Raw genomic sequence first — 27023 nt, forward strand, 5'->3', positions numbered from 1 at the left:
AGTAGAAGTCTGACGTTTCAGTTGGCTTTTCAAAGCAGAGTAGACACGGCTCTTTTCACGTGCTACAAGCACTTGGATGAGGTCACGGGGTGAGAGATGAGCTTCTCAGCTCTGGGTGCCCTCCTTGGAGAAAGCTGCTTCTGTGTGTTGTGACTGCCTCTCAGGCCTTCCCAGAGGGGCAGGGAGACTCCAGCATTGAGTGCCCGTCCCCACGGTGGTGCTGTCATGCTGACGAGCCGGGTACCTGAACCGCTGGGACGTCCTTGAGGGAAAGAAATGGTGCCTTGTGACGTTTTCCTTGTCTCCTCGATGGCAGGGACTGCAAGCCTGTTTATCAAACACTCCCTAACAGGGGAGTGTGCCCGGAATGGAAGGATGGACCGGGCCCTTCTGTTGCTGACTTGGTGACTGATTCTGGCAGAGCCCCTGGTTACTACAGCCCCTCCCTGTGGGGAGGGACGGCTTGTCTTGTCCTCTCATCACACCTGAGCATCCAGGACGGACATCCGGTTGTACAAAGCTTCCTGGCTACAGCACAGACTCCTGGCTCATTTCATGGACTGGATTCTAGACTACGTAGTCTATTCCTGTTCCATTGATTATGTGATTTTCTTTTCATTGATGTTAATTGAAAAGATCTGTATGTTATTATCAGAATCTTTGAAAACACACAGAAATCAAAACAAAATATCTATAAGCCTGTGATCTTGTAGATAGAAAGAACCACTTTTGCTATTTTGATCTATTGTGATAAATTTTTAAGAAACTAAAAATTTTTTTAAAATTATTGTTGACTTTTTTTTTTGGATGTGGGCCATTCTTAAAGTCTTTATTTGTAATAATATTGCTTCTGTTTTATATTTTTGTTTTTTGGCCTCGATGCACACGGGATCTTAGCTCCCCCACCAGGGATTGAACCTGCACCCCCTGCATTGGAAGGTGAAGTCTTAGCCACTGGACCACCAGGGAAGTCCCTTAAATGTTTTTTTCTTCTAAGTTTAAAAAGTCTTATGACAAAACAACAGGGTCAAAATCATTTTCGTTTTTATTGTCATGCTCTCTCCATTGAGCTTCCCATGTGGCTCAGTGGTAAAGAGTCTGTCTGCAGTGCAGGAGACCTGGGTTCGATCCCTGGGGAGGGAAGATCCCCTGGAGAAGGGAATGGCAACCCTCTCCATTATTCTTGCCTGGAGAATTCCACGGACAGAGGAGCCTGGCGGGTTACAGTCCATGGGGTTGCAGAGACGGACACAGCTGAGTGACTAACTCTGCTCTCTCCCATTAGCTGTCCTTATGTGTTTTCACATTGAAATCACTGTTTGTGTACACAGTTTGCTGCTCTGCTCTTTGGACCAGAGTTTAGATCCCTTCTTCAGATTTCCCCTTTGATAAGAAATGAAATCCCTTTCTATCCCTGGGTTTCTTAGGAGGAGCGTCTAGGAGGATTTCCAAAGGCTGAGGGCTGGGCTGTGCCCTGTGGCTGACAGGGGAGCCCAGAGGGCTGGGGTGTGCAGCCTCCAGCCTGTTGTGTTGGGGGTTAAAGCTGCGATTGCTGGAGCGGTCCCCGGAGCTTACAGCCAGAGGCGCTCCCCTGCTGCAGGGCCCATTTACCGTGAACTGGGCAGGGTGAACTGGGCAGGGTGCTCGAAAGACTGGTTTCCCCGGGCTCTCTGGAACGCCTGGTCTCTGGCCAGCAGGCAGCCAGGAGCCTTGGTTGGAAGGTCTCCCCCTCCTCCACATTGTCACCGCCCCAGGCAGGCTCACTCACACACCCAGACACATCCATACCCCCACACACATACACAGTCCCCCACACATCCATACCCACACACTCAACAACCCCCCACAGCCACAGCCACACCTGCACGCTCACACACACAGCCCCATACCCACACCCACACATTCACACGTACAACTCCATACCCACACCCGCACACTCACACACACAACCCCATACCCACACCCACACATTCACATGTACAACTCCATACCCACACACTCACACACACAACCCCATACCCACACCCCCATACTGACACGCACAACCCCATACCCACACCTGCACACTCATACACACAACTCCCGCCCACCCACTGCACACTCAGACACATCCATACCCACCCCTTCACACATACAGTCCCCCACACGTCCGTACCCACACACTCAACAGCCACACACTCACATAACCCCACAGCCACACCCACACACTCACACAGCCCCATAACCACACCCGTACACTCACACAACTCCATACCCACACCCGCACACTCACACACACAACCCCATACCCACACGCACACACTACACACAACCCCTACCCACACCTGCACACTCACACACACAACCCCATACCCACACCCACATACTACACACAACCCCTACCCACACCCGCACACTCACACACAACCCCTACCCACACCCACACACTACACACAACCCCTACCCACACCTGCACACTCACACACAACCCCTACCCACACCCGCACACTCACACACAAACCCATACCCACACCCACACACTACACACAACCCCTGCCCACACCTGCACACTTGCACACACAACTCCTACCCACACCTGCACACTCACACACACAACTCCATATCCACACCCGCACACTCACACACACAACTCTCGCCCACCCACTGCACACCCAGACACATCACACACCCCTCCCCCGCACACATCCACATACATGTGCACATCCCCCTACCCAGCCTCACACACCCCACACAGGCAGGCTCACTTACACATACACAGGGACATGCTTTTACACGGGCAGACAGGCATACGCATTTATCCCCTCCAGGCAGGTGCTTCCCTCTCTCTCACACACACACACACACGCAGGCCTGTGCACATACACTCAAAGTCACCTGGAGTCCTGCTTTTAGTGTACATCCGTCTCTCATCAAACTTGCCCAAGAGTGAGTTTAAAGAGGAGCAAAAGCTTATGTAGTGGAGTTTATTTTGTTAAAGGCTCAAAACAGTGACTGGCTTTTGGGCTCTGTGGTGTCTGGTGACTTGGTCACCCACATTAATGACAGCATCTAGCCAGAGGCTGTGGGGAGGATGGAATGAGGTGAGGCACACACGGGGCTTAGTTCAGGGCCTGGCACCGTGTCGTCATGCAGGGTCAGCTATCTTAAACATTACTGTTATTACCATCCGAAAAATGCCCCCATTTGGGCCATGGTGGTTCACACGTACCAGCTTTGCTGGCAGCTGCCCCACCGTCTGGGCGTGGTGCCTTTCTTGGAATTATGAAGACATTGAGGTCAAAAAGAGCCTGCTATGTAATTACAGGCTCTTTTTAATTCAGATGGCATCTTATCTGGACCCTAGTGGGTATGTTAAGGGTAACAGAAACCAGAGCTTAAGGAAAAGAGAAGTCCAGAACAGTAACTTAAAACTGAGGAAATGCTCCTCATTTACTTATAATTTTTTCCCTGAAAATTCCTGCCACCATCCCGATTGCCAGCACCGTCACGGCAGGAGCACAGAGTGGGGGTCACTGCCCTGGGGAGATGGCCAGGGAAGCAACGTGGCTGCACCCCACGTGGGTTCTCTCATCTCAGGGCCTGCCAGTCGCCTGTCCTCCTTGGTGCCCTGGTTAGGGAGGGCACCTGATAGAAAAGCAGGAACAAGAGGGGGACCCACGGCCTGGAAGAGGGTGGAGCAGGGGTCATGAAGAAGGAAGCGCCTTCATGAGTGGTTAGCCTTTGTTGAATCCTGGGTTAACCCTCCAAGCGCTGTAGACGGGGAGCCGAGGCTCAGAGAGGACAAAAATCTTTCTCAGCCACGTGACAGCTAAGTGGCCGCCCCAGACTGCTCCCCTCCCCGGGGCCAAGCCCTCAACTGCTGTTCTGTGTCACTTAGTGAGAGTGTAGATTCTGAAAATGAGACCAGAAGATTGGGATATCCCAATAACCCCAGGCTAAAAAATGTACTGTCTGTTCTACATTAAAAAAAAACAAAACTTATTTAACCAGTCAGGTAGGTGGGTGGTAGTATATCAGTGTAATTTTCTTTTCTTTGTGATTTTAATATAGAGTTCCCTAGTGACTAATGTTGATCACATTCTCAGCTGCTTATCATCCATTTTGGTGATTAATGCTTTTGATTCCCTGTTTAAGATTCTTTGGGGCTTCCCAGGTTGTGCAGCGGTGAAGAATCCACCAGCCAAAGCAGGAGACTCAGAGGTTCAATTCCTGGGTCGGGAAGATCCCCTGGAGGTGGAAATGGCAACCCACTCCATTATTCTTGCCTGGGAAATCCCATGGACAGAGGAGCCTGGCAGGCTACAATCCATGAGGTCACAGAGAGTCAGACACGATTGAGCATGCACACATGAATGCATTAAGATTCTTTGCCCGAATGAAAACCGGGAGGAATCCTGTGTTATATTCTGGAAGCTGTATTGTTTACCTTAGAGATCTATAATCCTTCTGGAATTTGCTTTTTATGTGTTACAGGTTAAGATTTTTTTTTTTTTAATTCCTATGGATGTCCAACTACTCCAGTAGAACTCATTGAAAAGACTCGTTTCTCCGCTGAACATGCTGTATGTGGGGGTCTGTCTCTGGATGCTCTTCCATTGGTCTGTGTATTTGTTTCTTTTTCCAGTTCTGCATTGCCACAATTGCAGGAGTTTTATAGTGAACTGTAGTTTTATAGTGAACTTTGGTTAATGTTAACACTTTGTTCTTTGTTGTTCTTCAAGATTTAACCTCTTGCCTGGGAATTGTATGGAATTGCGTTGATTTCCTGCGTAGCTCAGTCAGTGCCCAAGATACGGGAGACCTGGGTTCAATCCCTGGGTTGGGAAATTCTCCTGGAGGTGGAAATGGCAACCCACTCCAGTATTCTTGCCTGGAGAATCCCCTGGACAGAGGACCCTGGCAGACTGCAGTCTGTGGGATTGCAAGGGTCAGACTTAGCACTATCTTTTTTTTTTTTTTTTTTAAACATAACTTGAAGACAACGTCTTTATAGTAAAGAATCTTCCAGTCTCCAAACATGGTTACGCCTGTGTTAGTACATGCTCTCTCTCTGTGTGTTTTCAAATCTATACTTAAAAATTTATTTATTTGGCTGCACCAGATCTTAGTTGTAGCATGTGGGATCAAGTTCCCTGACCAGAGATCGAACCCAGGCGCCTTGCGTGGGGAGCTCAGAGTCTTAGCCATTGTAATACCAGGGAAGTTCCTAATTTGTACTCTCTTAATTTCTTTCAACGATAATAATCATTTTCTGTGTAGAAGTCTCATGCTTTTCTTAGATTTATTGGTAGATGTTTGGTGATTTAAAAAAATTCTTTTTCCAGATGCTTGTTGCAGATTGTTCCAACCACGGTGTTCTGCAGTTCAGTTCAGGTGCTAGCCACCTGGAGTTAGTAGACTCAGTCCCCTCGCGTGTGAGGGCTCAGACCTCCACAGACTGCCCTCACCTCAGATGCCGGCCTCAAGTGGGGTTCCCTACACCTGTGTACGTCTGGCCAACTGGCTCTAAATTCAGGGGTCTGAGAATTTGCTAGAATGGCTCACAGAACTCAGAAAAGTGCTCCACTCAGGATTGCAGCTTTGTTTTACGGGCTGTGCCTAGGATGGGGTCTGTCTGAGGGACGGAGTGCTCCAGGCCTTCTCCCCCTGAGCCCGGGTGCATCACGCTCCTGGTCCATCAGTGGTTTTACCAGCCGGAGCGCTCCCCTGAGTTTTGAGATCTAGAGTTTTCATCATCAGAACTTCCTCAGCATGACTGGTGCAGTCATCGGGCTTCCCTGGAGCGGGGCCTTGTGTAGCTTCTTGTATTTAACTGGTGACCATCCCCAGTCTCCCTCCAGGGTCCCGCCTAGAGTCACCTTATTAACACCACAGAGACACTGCTGCCTCTCAGCAAGTCCAAACGTTTTCCAAGCTCTTTGACGGGAAGCAGGATCAGAGACCAGGTGTATTCTTTTTATTAAAAATTAAAAAAAAAAAAAATATATATATATATATATATATTTTTGGCTGCACTGTGTGGTATGTGGGATCTTAGTTCCCTGATCAGGGATTGAACCTGTGCCCACTTTGGTGGAAGTGGAAGTTCTTAACCCCTGGACCACCAGGGAAATCTCAGATGTATTCTTTATTACATTATACAAATATAATGAAATGTAGTTAATTTTTGTATAGTGACTCTGAATTTATTGACCTTACCAAGTTGACTATTCTGATAGTTTATTTTAGATTCTTTTGGCTTTTCTACACATATGATTATGTTGCCTATGAATATGGCAACACTGCTGATAAACTTTAAGCATTTTATATCTTGTTCTTGCCTTAGTTCACTGGTTAGGACCTTTGGGATCATGTTGACCTGGTGACAGTGGGCATCCTTGTTTAAATATCTATTGAGATGATTGAATGATAAATCTCTTTTTTTCCTGAATTATATGATTGATTTTTGAGTGTTAATCCTTAAACATTTGTTGCATAACTGGAATAAACCTAACAGTCACGATGTATTCTTTTTACACATCACTGGATTTGCCAGTACCTTTTTTAGAATTTTGGCATCTACATTCATGAGAAAGATAGGTCTGTAATTATTTCTTCTGCCATTAAAAAAATAAACAAAAAACAATTGAGAAAGATATTATTACAGGGTGTCCCTGTTAGGTTTTTGTTTGTTGTGATAGGAAAAATAATTGCTTAATTATTACATCTTTTCCCTTCTTTCAAAATATCCCAATTTAGGCAAGCAGATTTGAACATAGTAAGTAATATTCTCACCCTCTCCTTCCCCCTCACCTGCTTCTCCTTCTGACAACAAGCCTCTTACATCACAGCAAATGTTGCTGCAGGTTTTTTTTTTTTTTTCCCATTTTTTAGTTTTTTTCTCCTTCTTCGGGTTTATGATATCAAGGTCTTGAGTTATTTTAATAGTTTACAAATTATTTGGGAACATGTGTGACTATCAGGAACCAACTGAGATTCATCAAAGAAACGCCCCCACCCCCGCCTCTTTTTTTGTGTGTGAAAGGGGTAGGATTACTAGGTTAGTTCAGGAGAAAGCCAGCCCTAGACATAGGTATCTTGATGTCAGCATTTAAGAGAATTTCCTGTTATGTCTTCATGGCTAACATGAGACACGTGGGCCATGAATGTCCCATTTAATTTTTTAAAATTTATTTTTAATGGGAGGATAATTGCTTTACAGTGTTGTGTTGGTTTCTGCCTCGCAACAAGGTGAGTCGTCCATACGCATACGTATACCCTCTCCCCGTTTGGCCTCTCTCCCAGCCACCCCAAAGCCCACCCCTCTGGGTCATCACAGAGCGCTGAGCTGAGCGCCCGGTGCCGTCATCAGCTTCCCACTAGCTCTCTTACACATGGTAATGTGTATATTTCAGTGCTTCTTTCTCATCTCACTCTCTCCTCCCCTCACGGTGTCCGCAAGACCGTTCTCTGCGTCTGCATCTCTGTTCCTGGACGGTGGTCCAGTTTTTAGATTGATTTGCCCGTAGTTATTAGTTGGTTGCACAAACAGGTCCGAAGAGTGGATGCCTCTCAAGGCAGTAAGTGCGCTGTGAGTCTGAGCCATTGTGCGAGGAGTGATGGGGAAGGGGCGCCTCCTGGGGTGGGGGGCTCTGGGGTGGGAGGCCAGGCAGCCAGGAGCTGGGGTTCTAGGGGGAAAGGCCAGAGGGGCTGCTGAGACCAGAGGACTGGGCGGAGAGAGAATCAGTTTGCTGGAAGTGTCTGAAGTTAGGAGGCTAGCGGCTCCTTCCTCCCGTCACAGAGCGGATCAGCTGGGCCGGCATCTTCTCTCCTATTTCCTCTGCTGTGTAATGCTCCTCCAGTTCTGTGTTCCTCCCCGCCTTCTGCACCGTCCCTGCCTATGTCCTCCAGGAGAGGTTTTTATATCCCTGAGGACCAAGACACCAGCTCGAGGTCTGAACTCAACGCCTCAGCTGACTGAAGAAACTTCAGACAAACAAGAAATAACCCCTGTCCTTTGATCCAGGTATTCTCCTTCCAGATAGCTATCTTAAGGACATGAAGATAGACCCAAATATGTTTATTACAGGGATTTTCATAATGCAAGAAACGGGGAAGGGCACACTTTAGGAACCCAGTGGGGCTTGGGATTATGTATATGTGTGTACAATGAAATATTATGAGGCCATTCAGTCTCTACAGATATTTCTATGACATGGGCAAATACAGAGAATGTGAAATATTTAAAAAGCAGGGTACAAAACTGTTTACCCAATGATCCGGTGCGTGGAGAAAATATATTGGGTTGGCCAGAAAGTTCAAGTGTTTGAATACATGGAAAAACATGAATGAACTTTCTGGCCCCTGATATATGGTTCCATTTTATTTATGTATATTTTAAAAGGCCAAAGAAAACATGCAGTTACCAATACTTACCTCTGATGAAAAGTAAGATTAAAAGTTACATTAATTTCCTTTTTCTATTGTTGTTACTGCTATCAAAAAAATCATGTAAAAATTAGTTAAATGTGAGAAAAAATTACTAGAAAATTGGGAAAGTTAGAGCACTGACTATTGAGGATCTTAAGGAATTACACGTTAGGGTGTGATGATACTGTTGTGGTTTTGCTTTTTTTTAAGGGTCCTTAACTTTTTGAGATGCTTAGTGAAGTGCCTTGGGCTTCCTTCCCTGGTGGCTTAGTTGGTAAAGAATCCGTCTGCAATACAGGAGACCTGGGTTTGATTGCTGGGTCAGGAAGATCCCCTGGAGAAGGAAATGGCACCCACTCCAGTATTCTTGCCTGGAGAATCCCATGGACAGAGAAGCCTGGTGGGCTACAGCCCATGGGGTCACATGAGTTGAACATGGCTGAGCGACTAAACCACCGCCACTGAAGTGCTTGGGTAAAAGTAGCAGATGTTTACAGATAAGATCTGGGATTTCCTTCATAATAAACCAGTGGAGTGGGTGGGAGGAGAGAGGAAACAAGATTGGCCAGAGGAGTCGTTAATTGTTTCAGGTACGTGAAGGGTGTAATTATATTATTTCCTCTACTTTTGTATATGCTTTTATTTTCCATCATAAAAGGTTGGAAATTAGAGACTACTGGTTAACTGAAAAATCAAAGGCATGAAGACCTGTCCCCAGCGTGAGAGACCAGGCTTAGGGTCCCCCAGCATCTGCTTGTCAACAGCTTCACCCCTGGGGCACTTGGGTTAAAGAAGGCTCTTTGGGGAAGTCCCATTTCTGAATCCCACCTTGCTCACTCCCTCACAGTGCAATCCTGGGCAGGGACCTCTCTGAGCAGGGGTTCCTGCCTGTGAAGAGTGGGGTCCATCATAGGTGCTCCTCAGGGCTGGGAAAGAGGAGAAGGGACAGTTCCCTGCCCCCCTCCCCCAAACTCACTTGCCCTGACTGCTTGGTGCTGGGGTAGGGGGGAATGGACCCTGGGAAGGACACCCAAGTGTCCACTAAATGAAGGGACAATGAAAGTGTGGCTGCCTTTACAGGGAGGCTCTAAACAGCTCTTGAAACTTTTTGGATTATGGACCTTATTAGGAAAAAAAAAAATGTGTTTGTTTTTTTTTTTAAATTGTTTTGGCCACGCCACACGGCATGTGGGATCTTAGTTCCCTGACCAGGGATCGAACCCTTGCCACTTGAGTAAGAAGCTCAGAGTCTTAACCACTGGACTGCCAGAGAAGTCCTTCTTCTAAATTTTTAAAATTTCTATCTCCTTTCAAACACTGTATACATGTATGTTTTACTAATACAAATATTATAAAACAAAGGAAAAAATTTTTAAAGAAGTAAAAACAGAATAACCGTTCTTTTAAAATGTTTTGCTAATAGTTATCACTTCCTATCATCTCTACCACATACTTTATATATTTTCTCAAGGCACAAAATACCCTTGTGCTGGGGTCCTTCAATACTGACAGTGGCTGTATGTCTATGTTTCACATAGTTTTCTTTGTTTTGAATTATTTTGGCCAGTCACTCAGCCCTGACTCCATCCTTACTGATTTCCCCCCAGTGCGGGTTGGGGCGGCTGGTGGCAAGGGGGCCTTTGAAGGGGCCTCTGTCTTTACCCCGGGATTTCCTTGTTAAGCAGCTGTCTATCTTGTGAGCTTTGCTCCGGTTATGTTTTTTACATCATGTGTAAATCCCTGTCTGCACTTGCTCTCGATTTGCTAAAATATGAGTGAGTGAGTGTGTTTGTGTGTGCAGGATCCCCGGAGCCCCTTGGTCAACCGTGATGGCTGGTGACCTGCTGGCTTGCAGACCTAGTCTGGGTCCACCCATGGTCAGTCTGTGTAGTAACAAAAGCTAAAGTTGCTTATATATCTTGGATTTTCTGTGTAGTAACAAAAGCTAAAGTTGCTTATATATCTTGGATTAAAAATCCACGGAAGCTGTCAGGGACAGGTGCCGCCTTGGGAGATCCTGTCCTGACAAGCATGTCTGCGTTGCTGTCTTTTTTTAATCTTTCTTTGGCTGCATCGGGTGTTAGTTGTGGCACGTGGACTCTTCTCTGCATCACGTGGGGTCTTCTCTTGTGGCTCACAGACTCTCTAGTTGCGCTCGGGCTTAGTGGCCCTGCAGGTTGTGGGGTCTTGGTTCCCGGATCAGGGATCGAACCCCAGTCCGCTGCAATGGAAGGTGGATTCTTAGCCACTGGGCCACCAGGGAAGCCCCTGCGTTGTTGTCTTGCTCAGGGTGGCTGGGCTGGTTGGTTTCCTGCTCAGCCTATGAACCCCTTTTTACCTGCGCTCTCCTGTGCAAGTGAGCACCTGTGTCTCCATTTCCATTTCTCTTTTCCATGAGGCTGTCCCCATATCACTTTTTTTTTTCTGCTTTACTCTGTTGAACCCTTTTTCTTGCCATCCATTTTCATGTCTTTCGTTTTACAAGCCCACCAAAAGGCAGTATTTTCACTGCTGATATTTACTGAGTAGCTTACTTATGGAGTACCTGCTGTGTATCTAGACATGGAGGAATGAGTCAGGAACCACCAGGTGTAATTTCTATAGGTGATAGTGTAAATGCGGACACATCCTGGAGAAAGCAGTTTGGAGGTTTCTGTCAAATTTGCCCTTTGACTTAGTGACTCCACATCTGTAAATGTTATCTCACATGTGTCAAATGAGGGATTATCCTTGCGGGGCTGTCTGCAGTAGGAGGAAACCTGGAAACAATCATGTGTCCAGCAGCAGAAGCTCCATCCTGGCCCCTACCAGGATTTGTCCACGGGGCAGCTGAGGAGCCCTGTGCTGCAGTGACGTGGCCGAGTGCAACATGCCAGGTGCAGAAAGGTGTGCCTTATATTTTTAGTTATAATAAAAATAGAAGTAGTGGATTTTATCATAGAAACTTTCAGAAAAGTGGAAAATGATTAAGAATTAAAAGTCAGAGTCAGCCTCATCCTGCCACTGTAGATGTTTTTGTTGGGTTTTCTTCCCATGAGTCAGCAGTGAACTAGATTGATTTTCCCCTTCAAAACGAGATAGGCTTCTTTTCTTTTCTGATTATAAATGGAAACATTAAAAAGTAATACAGATTGACTTTAAAGTCCATTTAAAATTCGACCGCATGAGCTGTGGCCTCTGTCCGTGGAATTCACCAGGCAAGAATACTGACTCGAGTGGGTTGCCATTCCTTTCTCCAGGGAATCCTCCAGACCCAGGGATCAAACTAGGGTGTCCTGCATTGCAGGCAGATTCTTTACCATCTTGCCCCTAAAATGCATTAAGCCAAAGTGAAAGAAACCGCCGCCACTCTTACTGCCCTGTTCTGGAGCTATCTGCTTTACACAGATGGTGAGCCACCGTCTTTTAAAATAAACCTGCATCTACATTCGCCTTTGTAGTGGCTGTCGCACTGTGTCCCGAGCCACACTGGGTGGACCCTCCTGGGCACACCTTGCTCGTGGCCTGGGCACTGCCTTTGTGTTAAGGTCCTTTTTAGGAGTGACAGAAAACTGGCTAGTCCAGGACTTACATGTCTACATCCTGATGCACTGTCAGATCATGACGGAAAAGTTTCATTGTTCTTTCCAATAGCGCTCTCCTTTAGTCACCAAAGCCTCATATTTTAATGTATTAAAATGATTCTAATGAATTAAGGACCTCCCCGGTGTTTTTTTAATTAAAAAACTAAAAAGTTTTGTCACTGTTTTTTTTTTTAATATTTAAAAACATTTATTTAATTTTATTTTTGGTTGCCCTGGGTCTCTGTTGCTGTGTGTGGGCTTTCTCCAGTTGCAGCAAGTGGGGGAACACTAAATGCAGTGCTGGGGCTTTTCTTTGCTGTGGCTTCTCATGTTGCAGAGCACAGGCTCTAGGCGCAAGAGCTTCAGTAGTTGCAGCCCTCGAACTCGGTAGTTGCAGCTTGGGGGGCCTAAAGCATGCAGGTTTCAGTACTTGTGACACAGGGGCCTAGTTGCACTATGCCACGTGGATCTTCTGGGACCAGGGATCGAACCCATGTCTCCTGCATTAGCAGGTGGATTCTTATCCACTGAGCCGCCAGGAGAGTCCCTCTGTTCTTTTAAACTGCTCATGGATTAAACAGTTCCCTTCCAGCCCTCCCCAGTCAGGCCTTCCCTGCTGTAGATATTCTGCGACATTCTTTTCGTGTGTAACTCTCCCACCCCCTTGGAACTGATGGCACTGGGGGTTGGGAGGGCTGTGCTTTGCCTCTCTGGTTCCTCTCCTGCCCAGCCCTGCCTTCCTGCTGGGCTGGGCCGAGGCTCCTCCTGCTGGCTGAGGTCAGCACTATTAATAGTCAGCTTAATCCTGCCCTGGCCGGATGGAGGGAGGCAGAGGAGGGGGATTCCCAGGAAATCGGGGTGCCCACTGTCTGCAAGTGCCGACCTGTGGCCCAGGGCTCTGTCTTCTGGCAGCCTGGCCAGCTCCTCTCCTGGTAGGGGTTGCTGAGAGTTCAGGGCCAGCCCTGGAACCTGGGTTGGCAGGAGATGGGACCTGCTGGGAGGCCAGAAAGAGATGCCGAGGACACCATTTTGGGTTGTGGGATGCCCGCGTCTGATCTGGGGCCCCTGGATCTTTTCGTGAGCAAAGGCGGCTAGAGCAGGTGAGCAGGGCCTCTTGGAGCCCTTGTGGACTTTGAAATCCAGCACCTAGTAACGTGTTTTTCTTATGGTCTTTGAGAGACTATAAAGGTTTTTTATGGGGGAGAAGAGCACACAGGCGCTTGCTAAAAGGGAGTTGTGGCGGGTTGAGGAATGGGCTTTCCGGTGCCCCTGGAGACCTCCCTGTGTGTTTCTAGCAAAGACTTTGGAGTGTCTGCTGTGTGCTGGCATTGGGTGAGGGGTGGTGGGAGGATGCCTGGAGAGGAGTGAGTTACCGTGCCCTGCCGAGCCGCATCCTGACCTGGCTGGATGCCAGGCGGCTGATGAGACAAGCCCTGCAAGTACTGAAAGGAAGACCTGGGGCATGGCGGGGGCAGTGAGCGCTCACAGGGCACCCAGGGCTGAGCCTGGGCAGGGTGAAGGGTGGAGAGGTGGGGAGGGTTGTTGAGGAACTCAGGCAGGTTCTGGGTCCTCCCTCTGCTCGCCTCCTCTTCCCCGTGGGAGAGGGCAGTGAGAGGCCCAGGCTTGCTTGGGCCACTTGGCAGTCTGTACCTGCCAATCGTACCAGGGTTTCTCGAGGTCTCACGTGCAGGCTTCTGACCTGGGCCAAGGCTGACCAGGGCGGAGCGGGCAAGCTTGCAGCCAGATATGGCCCAGAGGTGACCTGGGGACAGCAGCTTCAAGGTGCCTCCGGCCCCACAGGACTTTCCCCGTCCTCGCAGTGCTTGAGTGTAGAAGGCATGGGAAGCCCTAAGCCCCAAGAAGCAACGTGAGAACGTTTGTAAGAGTTTCTGTCTTACGAGTTTCTTTCTGATTGTACTATTGACTATGGAAATGTTAGAATTTCTATTTAGGAAAGTATAAAAAAGAAAACAGAAGCTATACTGAGTCCTCCTAGACTGGTTAAACCATTTGAATTGAAATTGTCTTTTTTCTTTTTTTCGGTTGGAAATACTCAAACATCAGTAATTTCATATGGCTCAGCCAAATATAATCTTTTTGCTACATTTTTTTTTTTTTTAATTAGGACTGCTTTGGAAAATGTGGGATTATCAGTTTTTGGAGTAGACACATTATGTCAGTTTACATGTCTCATTTCTCATTCCTACCATCCCCCAAAACCCAGTTATCCAGTTGAATGGACACTCATAATCAAATGAGGTGGCTCATTAAAATAAAATTCTACATTAGATTTAATAAATATCATACAATGAGAGTCACAAATCTGAGTCCTGAGTTGATCCTCTTATTCTAAATGGTAAATCAGCTAACAGTAATTTCTGAATTATAGAAGCTTCTTTTTTTTTTTTTTTAAATATATTTTCTGTTTATTTCATTTGGTTGCACTGGGTCTCACTTATAGCATATGGGATCTGGTTCCCGGATCAGGGATCGAATCTGGGCCCCCTCCATTGGAAGCACAGAGTCCTAGCCTACTGGGACCCCTGGGAGATCCCAAAAGCTTCTTGATGACTAAAACTCAGAAGGGTTCTTTACCCAGTCTCTGTCCTTCTCCCCCTGCACCGTTGGTTCCTAAGGCACAACCACGTGAACTGTGTCATTCATTCCACGGGTGTTCATTGCACACCTGTTACATGCCGCTCGCTGTTCTGAGTTTTGGGAACACAGACGAAAGCCTTGGGCTATGATGGAGCTCTCAATCTAGTGGGAGAAGATGGGCTATAAAACGATAATCACAATGAACAAGCACTTTCTATTGTTTATTGTAGGTGATAAAGACCTGGGTTGTGGGGCTGGAGGAAGGGTTGCAGTACTCAGTGAGGCCCTCTGGGTAGGCCTCACCGAAAGGTGACGTTTGAACATTGAACGCAGGCCTGAAGCAGGGCTGAGCCGGCAGGTGTTGGGGGAGGAGCAGGTCAGGCGGAGGGAGCGGCCTCATGTGTTTGAGGAAGAGCCAGGGGGCTGAGAGTAACCTGCGCTGGAGAGGAGGGCAGCGTGAAGGGCTTTGGGGCCCAGGCCTCTGTGAGGAGTGTGGCGTTTCTGTGGAGTGAGAGAGCCACTGGAGGGTTTGGGGTGCAGCAGGGCTCCCCCTTGCTGCTGTGTGGAGAGTAGACTCAGGTCCAGGATGAAGACTTAGGATCTCGCTCTTTGGGTGAGAGGAGATGCCCGTGGCTCAGCATACTCCAGACAGTAAAGAATTCGCCTGCCATGCGGGAGACCTGGGTTCCTTATCTGGTTGGGAAAATCCCCTGGAGGAGGGCATGGCTACCCGCTCCAGTGTTGTTGGGCTTCCCTGGTGGCTCAGTGAAGAATCCGCCTGCCATGCAGGAGACCCAGGTTCCTCCCTGGGTCGGAAAGATCCCCTGGAGGAGGGCATGGCAACCCACTCCAGTATTCTTGGGCTTCCCTGGTGGCTCAGAGGGTAAAGAATCCGCCTGCAACCCAGGAAACCAGGTTCCATCCCTGGGTCGGAAAGATCCCCTGGAGGAGGGCATGGCAGCCCACTCCAGTATTCTTGCCTGGAGAATCTCATGGACGGAGGAACCTGGTGGGCTGCAGTCCATGGGGTCACAGAGAGTCGGACATAACTCAGCGACTAAACAACAATAGCAGCATGTGGCAGTTGCAGTGGAGGCTCCCAGAAGCGGTTGGATTCTGGGTGTCCGTTGCAGGCAGAGCTGATGGGATCTGCTGAACTGGCTGGATGTAGAAGGGTAGAGAAGTAGTGGAAGCAGTTTATTCCCCCAGGGCCCCATCCGCTTCCACAGGTCTGGGGCAGGAGGTTGACCGAGTCAAGGTCAAGATATTGGGTTGGCCAAAAAGTTGATTCAGGTTTTTTTCCATAACATCTTACAGGAAAACCCCAATATTAGACATCCATGTGGAGCTAGCTGTCAGTCAGGAGCTGGATGGAAGTCTAGAGGGCACAGGAGAGGGCTGCAAACAGTTGTTGGAGATGCCTTGATGTATAGTTTGTATTTAAAGTCGTGAGGCAAGGGCCAGGGGCAAGGACTGAGCCCCGGGACTCTTCTCAGGAAGGAGAAGCAGCCCTGGGGGCAGAGGAGCACCAGGAGAGCTGTGCCTGGAAGCCGAGGGGAGGGAGGGTTTCCAGGAGGAGGGAGAAAGGTGCTCAGAAACCGCAGCCTGGGCAGGTCTCCTGGGAATGAGACGCCACCATTGGAGGTCATTGGTGACCTGGGCAAGGAAGGTTTTGTGGCCAGGGGAGAAGGTTCTGCTAAGACCGAAGAATGGCCTCGCTGGAGACAGATAAGTTAGGAAAAAGGCAAAACACAGCCCAGGGTCCATACTCGGGTCATCAGAGAGTGACCTCTGTGTCGGGGCCCCACCTGGCCAGCCACAGTTGGCGCTGGGGCTCCAAGCTCTTAGCCTACAGGGCAGGGCTGGCCGAGGGCGGTGCCCCAGGTCCGCTCACCTACAGGGTTCCTCAGTCCAGTTCAGCCTCTCAGTCGTGTCCGACTCTTTGCAACCCCATGAATCACAGCACGCCAGGCCTCCCTGTCCATCAACAACTCCCGGAGTTCACTCAAACTCATGTCCATCGAATCAGTGATGCCATCCAGCCATCTCATCCTCTGTCATCCCCTTCTCCTCTGCCTCCAATCCCTCCCAGCATCAGAGTCTTTTCCAATGAGTCAGCTCTTCCCATCAGGTGGCCAAAAGATTGGAGCTTCAGCATCAGCTTCAGGACTGGTTTCCTTTAGGATAGACTGGTTGGATCTCCTTGCTGTCCAAGGGACTGTCAAGAGTCTTCTCCAACACCGCAGTTCAAAAGCATCAGTTCTTCAGTGCTCAGTCTTCTTTATGGTCCAATTCTCACATCCGTACATGACTACCAGAAAAAGCATAGCTTTGACTGTATGGACCTTTGTTGGCAAAGTGATGTCTCTGGTTTTTAATATGCTGTCTAGGTTTGTCATAGCTTTTCTTCCAGGGAGCAAGAGTCTTTTAATTTCATGGCTGCAGTCATCATCAGTCGGAGGGGAAGACTTTTCCTCAGATTACTGGAACTGTCCTTTCTCTCCAGGGGCTCCGACTTCTAGGCTGTGAGCAGGGACCCCCTAACTGAGCCATATCTGACACCCACCTGCTCCCGGGGCTCAGTCTGCGGTAGGGGTTAGGCACGGAGGGTCCTTGTCTACCCTCTCTCACCACTTTCCCTTTGTTCCCTTTAATTTGTTTCTCCCCTTTATTTTTTTCTCAATTAAAAAAAAAAAACGCTGTAGAAGTGAAACATGCCCAGCAAGTAGAACAATATAGAAGGGTACTGAGGCCCTCCCTCAAACTCCAAATACCCGTAGAGGTGACCATCGTTAGCGTCCCCGACAGTGACGGGGCAGCTTAGCACCCCCATCCCCCGTGTCTGCAGACGGCGCCATGCATCCTGTCCCCTTGCAGTCTCGCCAGGGCTTCCTTCCATGCTTGGTCCATCCCGCTCTGCCACATTCTCCCCAGAGCGGCAGTAGCCCCTGCTCCGTTACCTTTTTAAAAAAAATTAATTAATTTTTAAATTTTAATTGGAGGCTAATGACTTTACAATATTGTGGTGGTTTTTGCCATACATTCGCATGAATCAGCCATTGGTGTACATGTGTTCCCCATCCTGACCCTCCATCCCACCTCCCTCCCCATCCATTGCCCTTGAGGTTTGAGATTGTTGAATGTTCTGATGAACCCTTTTGCTTTTTCTGCATTTTGAAAATTACATCCATAGAAAAAGTTCCTACCCCTGAAATTTCCAGATCCAAGGTTAGGGACCCTGAATTTTGAGACATACTGCCAGTTTGGCCTGCTGAAATGGGTGACCGACCTGCCCAACAGACAGAGTGCCTGTGAGGACCTGCGTGTCTCCCCAACACCGGGTACTGCCAGGCTTAATTAGGGCGTGTCGGTCCGAAAGTGCTAAGAGCTGCCTTGCTTTAATCCTGGCTCCCCTCCCCGCCCCATGACATAGTTTAACTGGCTGCCCCAGGCCCCTGGGGACATTGCTTCTGTCTCCAGAGGGCATCTGGCAGGTCAAGAGGCTGGGGGCTGGACCCTAGGCTCAGGTCCCTGACTGGCCGCTGCCTACAGAGGACCTTGGCCAAGCTCTTGCTGGCTCATCTCTCAAGATCCTCGGGAAATTTTGATCGAGTCTAGCCATGGTTCTGCCTGGCAAGGTGCTGAGAATTATTTGAGCATGTGCATGCGTGCTAAGCCGCTTCAGTTGTGTCCCACCCTTTGTGACCCTATAAACTGTAGCCTGCCGGGCTCCTCTGTCCATGGGATGTCCTAGGCAGGAATACTGGAGTGGGTTGCCATTCCAGGGGATTCCAGGGGATCTTCCTGACCCAGGGATTGAAACTGCATCTCTCTGTCTGTTGCATTGGCAGGTGGGTTCTTTACTACTAGTGCCTCCTGGGAAGCCCTTGTTTGACCACAAGTGGAAATCAGTGTACCACAGTGACTGGCACATTGTGGTAAAGTTTCATAAAAGGGGCAATACTTCCCCCATCACATGTGGTGTACTCTGTGATTTGGGGCTTTATTTTATAAAATGCCAGTCACAGGAAGTGGCATTTCTCTGTTCCCCCTCCAAGGCCCCTGGGAGTTGTGAAGATGCGTCCTGGGGCTGGGCTTCCCAGGGACCCTGGAGACCTGGAGAACCTCCTCCAGGGACATGGTGCAGAGTCACGGCTACGATTGGGTCATGAAGGGGAAGCTGAGCGGCAGGCCTGACTTGACCTTCACCGCCCTCCGGCTCTTTTCCCCTTAGGCCCTTCCAGGCCCGTGTCCCTGTGTTGGGGGCACACAGTCCCTTTCAACCCAGAGTGCGGGCCAGGCCCTGTCATTGTCTCTTGCTGGGGTTCGGGACCTGTGAGAAGCGTGGGACCCCAGAAGAAGGCCTGGGAAGCCTGGCCACTCCACTCAGCTTTGTGGAGGGTCCTTCCTCCCCACCCTCTGCCTCCTAACTTTCTCTTGTTTGGGGTTCAAGGGTGGCCCTCCTCTAATTATAGTACCCGCCTGGCCTAATTATAGCCTGGGCTAATTTGTTAATGGCTTTGGGAACTGAGAGCCTTTCCTGGGGCAGGATCATGGCTCCTGGGTACACGAAGAGGAGTTTTACCAAGGGGCACTGGCTGAAGGAATGTGGGTGGCCCTTGAGGCCCCCCGGGGAGCCCCGTGTCCACCTGGCACACACAGGGCTCTGACAGATGTTGTCTGTGTCTGCAGGTTGTCAGGGTGGGGCTCTCCCCTTCCCAGGAGCCCCTGATACACCACACCAAGCAGGGACTTGCCGTCTTCATTCTATTTAAACACATGGTCCTAAATTAAAAGATACTTTTGGTTTCCCTTTCTGTAAAAGCAATATCCGTTTCCAGCAACAGCTTCAGGACTCGTGACCCCAAATGTGTTAATATTTTGCTCGAGGAGTCTCAGGAATAGTCTCTCTGCTCCTCCAACTCATTATATTTTCTCCTCAGGGAAGTCCCACCTGGCCATCGTGCAGAAGGTGAACAACGAGGGCGAAGGTGACCCCTTCTACGAGGTGCTGGGCCTGGTCACCCTGGAGGACGTCATCGAGGAGATCATCAAGTCCGAGATCCTGGACGAGTCTGATATGTACAGTGAGTTCCTGGCCCCACCTGGCTCGCTTGGACGGACCCCTGCTGTCCTGGGGTGGGAAGGCCAAGTGTGAGGCAGGGCCATGCTTCCTCCCGGCCTTCATGTCTCGGTCCAGATGCTGCTGCTGCTGCTTCTGGTGGAAAGAGGCCCCGCTCAGCTGGGAGCCAGCGGATGGGCTCTAGTCTGTTCCCGAGTCCTTGCGGGACTGGCCTCAGTTTCAGATTCTCTCTTGCAGCTGACAACCGAAGCCGGAAACGGGTCTCTGAGAAGAACAAGCGCGACTTCTCAGCCTTCAAAGATGCTGACAATGAACTCAAGGTGAAAATTTCACCTCAGCTACTTCTGGCTGCTCATCGCTTCCTGTCCACAGGTAAGAGCAAGAGGGGGGGCCCTTCGGGTAGGGGCAGAATATAGCCGTGGAGGGAGACGTCCTGGCTTCTCCTCCCCAGAGGGCTGCGGCAGATGAAGGGCCCGGGCAAGCTTGCCTGCCTCTGGAAGGGGGCAGGGTGTTGTCCCTCCATCCGCCCCCACCCCTGACAATCCCTGCAGTTTATTTCCCTGTTAATGAGTTGCTGCTGCAAACTTCCAGGAAGCGTCCGGGTTTGTTTTGGAAGTTTTGTGCTGGGAGGATGGGAGGTGGGCACCAGGTTCCCCATTGAGGAGGGAGAAGGCCCTTCCACATGCCGCCTCCCGGTAGGTGTACCTGCAGCCCTGCCCGCTCATCCTCTCCAAGCCCCTGGATCCTGCTCTGTTCTCATCTCTCCACCTCCCCTCCGCCTGCATCTGCCAGGTCCCACGGGACCTGACCTCCCAGTCAATCATTTTTCTCTCTTCTCACCCCCGATTCATAGCTCCCTTGGAGACCTGGGTGATTAAATGGGAGCATGCCGGCCTGCCCTGTCCTCTCCCCTCACTCTTGGCTTCCTTCCCGCCCTCACTTGCTGAAGCTGTGACCCTGTGACTTCTCTGCCAGGACATGGACGCTGTGGACTCTGACAGTAGCACCAGGCACTCCGCACGGCAGGCGCCCGGCTCAGTGTCTCACGTCTGTTACCCCATTTCAGCAAGCAGTGGCCCCATGACGTTTTAGATCCCCATTTTACAGATGAAGAACCTCAGGCTCAGGTGAAGGAATGCGTCCGAGGTCGTGTTCTATTAGTGCAGGAGCCATGGTTACAGCAGGCAGACAGCTTCATGTCTACTGAGGCCGGAGCCGAGGGTGCGCCCCCTGCCCGCCCCAGGGAGGCAGGGCCAGGCGATGAGGAGCTGTCCAGTGCAGGTGTGACCGAGCCCCAGGTGCCGCCTGGCCTGTGAAACTCTCCTCTCTCCTCCCTCAGAGGTCCCCCAGTTCAGCCCCTCTCTGGTATCAGAGAAGATCCTGCTGCGGCTGCTCAAGTACCCAGACGTCATCCAGGAGCTCAAGTTCGACGAGCACAACAAGTACTACATCCGTCATTACCTGTACACTCGCAACAAGCCGGCGGACTACTTCATCCTCATCTTGCAGGTGGGTCTGTGCCCCTGTGCCCGTGCTGCCCCCTCGCCTGCCCTCTTCCCACCCCCCATTGCCCATCTTCCTCCTGAGGCCCGCCTTGGCCTCCTCGTGGTTTCCTGGTCTCAGCGCCTCCACGGGGTCTGCGCCCACTCACGCCTCGCTCCTCCTTTGCGCCTCAGGCTTTTCTCCCTGGTGGTGTTCTCCTCTCAGTCTGTGACCATGACCCTTGCTCTTTCAGGGGAAGGTGGAGGTAGAGGCCGGGAAGGAGAACATGAAGTTTGAGACGGGTGCCTTCTCCTACTATGGGACCATGGCCCTGTCCTCAGCCCCTTCTGGTGAGTTGTTGAACCACCCCCCAGCACGTCTGGAGGGGCTCAGGATATGGACGGGCTGCTTCCCCGGAACCTGGGGCCGTCTGCAGGCTCATAGCCCAGGTGCCTTCAGGGAGGGGAGGCCAGTGAGGGCCTGGGCTTTGAGGAGGTAGGCTGGAGAAATGATTTGCCCATGGGGACAGGGGTCTGAGGGTGGAGGGAGGAGATGGGAAGGGGATTCTGAGCAGAGCCTGGAGGGGAGTTGAGAGTGCGTTCTGAGATGGAGGAGACAGCCTGGAGGAGACAAGGGAGCTGGTGGGTGTGTGTCAGGGAGGCCCAGGAAGTCGATGGTGTTTGCTCATGATACGAAGCAGGAGGCCGTTAGTGGCCTGTGAGCAGGGGGACCCACACCAGCAGAATGGGCGACCTGGGCAGGCAGGCCACCGTGGCCATGACGGTGGAGAACAGTTGAGAGAGAGGCAGGTGGAAGGAGGCTGTGTGGCCTCACTAGTGAAGACTGGGCCAGGGGAGTTGGATGGGGTAAGGAATCCAAGGCGCCTGTGGTCGGGGGCCAGGCCAGGGCCTTTTGGCCATGCAGTAAAGGGGCTGAGCCACCGCCTCTTGGTTAAGAGTCAGTTCTAATGGAGTAAAGGAGCTTGGGGACAGAGAAAGGACTGGGCAGCCTCTGAGAAGGCCTCTCTTGCCACCCCGGTGCCCTTTGCTTCCCCAGTGTTAGGTGGCTCAGGCTCCTGTTACCAGAGGAGCCCTGTGGCTGGAGTGGGCTTCCTGCAGACAAGGCCCACGTGTCACCCAACTTGGCATCTCGCTAGTGGTATGATGCCTCCAAGCCTTGAGAGCAGCTGCAGATTCTGCAGGCTGGAGAGGGGAAGTCTGCTTTGGTGCTGAGCAGTGCGTAGTAGGGGGAGGGGCGCCTCCACGCTATGGCTGCTGCTCTCCTTTGACAAAGATGACCCCCGTGTGGGCGGCCGGGCACACATGCGTTCTGACACAGTTCGGCTCATCTACCGGCATGAGCAGGCACCTGCAGGGAGGGGGATGGGAAACAAGGCTCCAGAGCCGGGTTTGGGAACAGGTGCCCCTGCCCAGGTGCCCCAGGCCTGGGGAGGACGTCTCTGCCCCTCCCAGGAGGACCTCTTACCATCCAGCTTGGGGAAGCCTTCTAAAGCAGGGCACACCATCACAGGACGTTCCTCTAAGCGCTCTTTCTCTGCAGCGATGCCTCAGAGCCGGGTTGGGGGCCTGGGCCCTGTCTTGACCTGGAGGCCCCTGCTTTCCACTTGCAGTAGCCGGAAGGGAGGGCAGATGACTTCTGGAGGCTCTGTGTTCACTGTGAGAACTCTGGGCTCACTCCGCCAGCCTCTGCCCTTCTCTGATCAGGGCTCATTTGTGGGCTCTGAGCACCCTCCCCATCAGAGCCAGTGCCCCTTCTCTGCTCAAGGCAGCCTGGCCCCAGCAGGTCTGCTTCTCCATGCTGTTCCTGTGGCTCTGTGTCCACCCCACCCATCACTGACCTTCTCCTCTTTTGCTCCAGTACCTTCCACCCTGGTTGGGTGTCCGCCTGGCAAGCGGAACTCCCTGCTCTCCTGGCTCTCAGGTAACAAGGCATGGCTAGAAAATTTGCACTGCCTCCTGTCGCCTGAGCCTGCATCCTGCTGCTGCATTAACCTCTCCCAGCAGGCAGTGGGGCCACCTCTGCCCCTCCTCCCAGCACCCCACCTGTTCACATGTGTGGGCCAGCCTGACAAGCGTTGGTTCTGCTTGACCTGGGGTTCTGTGTTATTGTGTCCCTTGGCCCAGGTCCTGGAAGCATTTCCCCAAAGGCCCTTCAGTCTTTGAGAAGACTCGTGCACACATACATACACCCGCAGGTGACAGGCTGGGAGTGAAAGGCTGTTCCTGGCCAGGCCAGGTGAGCCCTGCTGCTCAGGGCCACACAGACTTCAGCAGGATGACTAGTCACCTCTCAGTATTCTTGCCTGGAGAGTCCCAAGGACGAGGAGCCTGGTGGGCTGCAGTCCATAGGGTTGCAAAGAGTCGGACACGACTGAAGCGACTGAGCACACACACATGCAACTTTCTCTAAAAAAACACTTCCCACCTATCCTCACAAGCTTTGCTTTTTTATTCTGTGGCTGAAATGGTGTCCACCAGCCACGGGGAGGCAGCCTCTGGGAGTTAGAAGTGCGGCCACTCAGACTGCCCTAGTTGAGTGGCGTCTCCGCCAAGACCGGCTGAATGGTTCTGGTAGCTGACTGTCTCTGAGTCTTGATTTCCTCCTGTGAAACAGGAACAAGACACGTGCCCACTTCTTAAGAATTGTTGGCTGCAGTAGGCAAGAGAATTGATATAAAATGTTTAGCTAGAGCTCAATTACTACTTGTACTTTCTCTATTATAGTCAAACCAGGAAGTATTTGGGAAAAGGCCAAAGGCCTGTGCTGTTTCTGGCCTTCCACAGGTCACACTCCCGAGCGCTGAACCAGGGTCTGCGGGAACCGTGTTGGCCCCAGCATCATTCAGTTCATGGGATCCCCATATCCCATGTACACTGGGGCAGCAGAGGTCCTGATGGCAGACCCGCAGCCTGGGCTGCTGAGCCCGGGGGTGAGGAGCATGGCGAGTGTCTCTGAGCTCCAGTTTCAGTGCATAGCTTAAAGCAACTCCCGGGACCCTGGCTGTCCTAGAAACCTATCGCTTCAGGCTCCTGTTTCCCATTGATGTTCATACAGTTGGGCTACTTTCCTTCCTAAATATACGAAAGCACACTTAAAAAAAAACAAACGGATTCTCTTAAAAAAGTAAAAGGATGACTTAGCAGTCACTGGTCCCATTCAGACGCAGCCAACTTTTGGCTGTGATGAGTGGCCTTTGAGCAGGAGGCTGCCTGACGAGAACAGAGTGGACCGTGTTGGCCTTTACTGGCCAGCCCCTCAGCCTCCCTCTCCTCTCCTGCACTTGCTCCTGTCTCATAGATGGCGGGGTTGACACACACATGGCTTGAATTCTAATGTCTTTACCTAATATGGGAACCAAGACACTTTTCCATAAGCTTTCTAGTTAGAGCTATGCAGGGTCTCACTAAGCAGAGATGCCTTTGTTTGTTACTTCCCCTTATGCATGTTCATGGGGGTCTGTATTCTAAATAATGGCATGATATAGACCTCTTTATGGAAAAACTTCTTCTGTATTTAAGATATGTCCTTAGAATATTTTTTAAAGAAATGGAATTACCAAGTCAAAATTACTGTGGTTTTCTTTTTTGTTACATTTTTGGGTTTGTTTTAATAGTAACATAGCTTATTTAGAAAAGTAGAAAAGTAGGAAAAATCCTAAGAAAATTAAGTATCATAATTTCATTATTCAGAAACAAACCTTCGTATTTTTAAAATTTCTAGGACCTCTGTTTTAACACACCACGTGACTAATGTATGTTGGTTTAAATTCACTTTCTGTCTCTGGAGTGCTAATAAGCATTAATTAAAAGCATTCTGTCATCCCAATAATTAATGTTAAACAGTAAGAAATATTGAACTTCCAGGTGTTACTTAGGTTTGAATGAGTGACAGATGCACGTGGTTCTCTAGTGTTTATATACCAGGGGTCCCCAACCTCCGGGATCTAATGCCTGATGATCTGAGGTGGAGCCGATGTAGTAATAATAGAAATAAAGTGCACAAGAAATGCCATGTGCTCGAATTGCCCCAAAACCATCCCCCCTCACCCTGGTCCACGGAAAAATTGTTTTGCGTGGAACTGGACCCTGGTGCCAAAAAGGTTGGGGACTGCTGCTGTATGCTACCCATCGTAGAATAACCAGACTGTGTTTCTAGTTTTATGAATGAACTTCAGATGTGGAGTATTACTGAATTCAGTCTCATTTGGTTCAGTCAGTCACCCAGACTCAGTGGTTGCTTTTTTCACTGGGCTGTTTGTTAGAATAGTTAACTGAGTCATTAGTAAGTTAGTAGTTAACTCAGCAGATCAGCTTAGTCCACTACCTGTTTGTTTAAAACAAGCCAGCATGCCTTCACAATTAACTTCTGGATTTCATTGTTCTCTGAATGTTCCCCCAAAATATGAGCTAATGAGGTACAATAATGTGTGTGCCCTTCCTTTTGCAAAATAAGGAGCTGGTTCCTTCCTCATTGGAAGTTGAGTCATTCCCTTTTCCTGGTTACTGTCAGCTGAGTGAAGCCTGTTCTGCCCCTAGTGATGGGAAGAGGCACTGCCATAGCCCCCAGGGCTCTGCCTCCTGGGACGGAGACTGGGAGCAGTCTCCACACACCCCAGCGTGGGAAGCTGGAGCTCTGGGGCCTCCAGGTTCCTGTGAGAAGAGTCTGCTGCCTCCATCCCCCTGCCAGACTGGCTGGGCTCAGCAGACACAGGCAGGACTGTTCCACACACGAGTCTCATGGAACACACTTTTGAGCTCTTACAAGCATTTTGAGATATGAACAGGGTGTCACGTTGGGGGTGTCTGTATGTATGGTGAAAGAGTGCAAACTGTAGGTTCTTCATCTTCATATAGTTTAAAAGTGTGCAGTTTACATCCCTTGACAGAAGTGGTCATTGAGATGCTATCTACCACACTCGGGCCATCTTTGTGTTGCCCCTGCCTCGTTAGCTGTCCGGGAAATGAGAGCTTTTGTAGACATAGACTTTCTGTGTCTCAGGTTTTTGTTTTCTGTTTTGTTCTCTGTTCGGGTAGACTTTTGAATACTTACTGCACAACACTTCTAAACAAACTAACTCGTTTGCTCTGATGAAGTCAGACCTTGCAGTAAGGGCTTTGTTTGCACCCAAGAACTCCTTCCCGTTTCCAGTGAGGGCCCCACTGCCCTGGCGTCTGAGGGACGCAGTTGGACAGGAGGCTGTGCGGGGCGCCAGGCTGGCTGCTGGCCTCATGGTCTCTGTCCCTGCCACAGACCGCTCTCCATCGCACCCCACGGCCCTCAGCCGCTCGGCCTCCCTCAGCTACCCAGACCGCTCAGAGACGGCGAGCACCGTGCCCTTGGCAGGCAGCAGCAACCAGTTTGGCAGCTCGATCCTGGGCCAGTACATCTCTGACTTCAGCGTGCGGGCACTCATGGACCTCCAGTACATTAAGGTGAGCGCTCCCCATAGCCCTCTGCCTGGGGCAGCCCCATCCTCTGCCTCCTGGGCGTCTGGATCACTCTGCCTTCAGGCCATCGGCAGCTTCTTTGATCCACTGCACCAGCATGATAGGCTTCCCAGGTGTTGCTAGTGGTAAAGAACCCCCTGCCAATGCCCGAAACACAAGAGACATGGGTTCTATCCCTGAGTTGGGAAGATTCCCTGGAGGAGGACATGGCAACCCACTCCAGTATTCTTGCCTGGAGAATCCCATGGACAGAGGAGCCTGGCCGGCTACAGTCCATGGGGTCGCAAACAGTCGGACACGACTGAAGCGACTTAGCACACAGCACACGCACCCAGCATGGCGGGCCCGGACCTGGGATGTGTGTCCTTCCTACTCTAGTTTCTCACTCTGTGGTCGGGAGGGGGGCTTCTGATACCCTCT

At 50.4% G+C, this 27023-nt stretch overlaps 1 protein-coding gene across 4 annotated transcripts in view; it reads left to right on the forward strand.

Moving 5' to 3' along the window:
* Positions 1-27023, forward strand: part of CNNM4 (cyclin and CBS domain divalent metal cation transport mediator 4) — a 37243-nt gene that overhangs the window by 7557 nt on the left and 2663 nt on the right. For 2 of the 4 annotated variants that reach the window (XM_025260649.3, XR_006543177.2), the window contains exons 2-7: positions 19514-19657; positions 19891-20025; positions 20993-21162; positions 21389-21485; positions 23014-23076; positions 26407-26588. In XM_025260649.3, the coding sequence (XP_025116434.2) occupies positions 19514-19657; positions 19891-20025; positions 20993-21162; positions 21389-21485; positions 23014-23076; positions 26407-26588 (791 nt within the window). The other 2 variants (XM_025260651.3, XM_006059875.4) reach the window with 2 other exon arrangements.

Source organism: Bubalus bubalis, chromosome 12 (assembly GCF_019923935.1).
Source record: "Bubalus bubalis isolate 160015118507 breed Murrah chromosome 12, NDDB_SH_1, whole genome shotgun sequence".
NCBI lineage: Eukaryota > Metazoa > Chordata > Mammalia > Artiodactyla > Bovidae > Bubalus > Bubalus bubalis.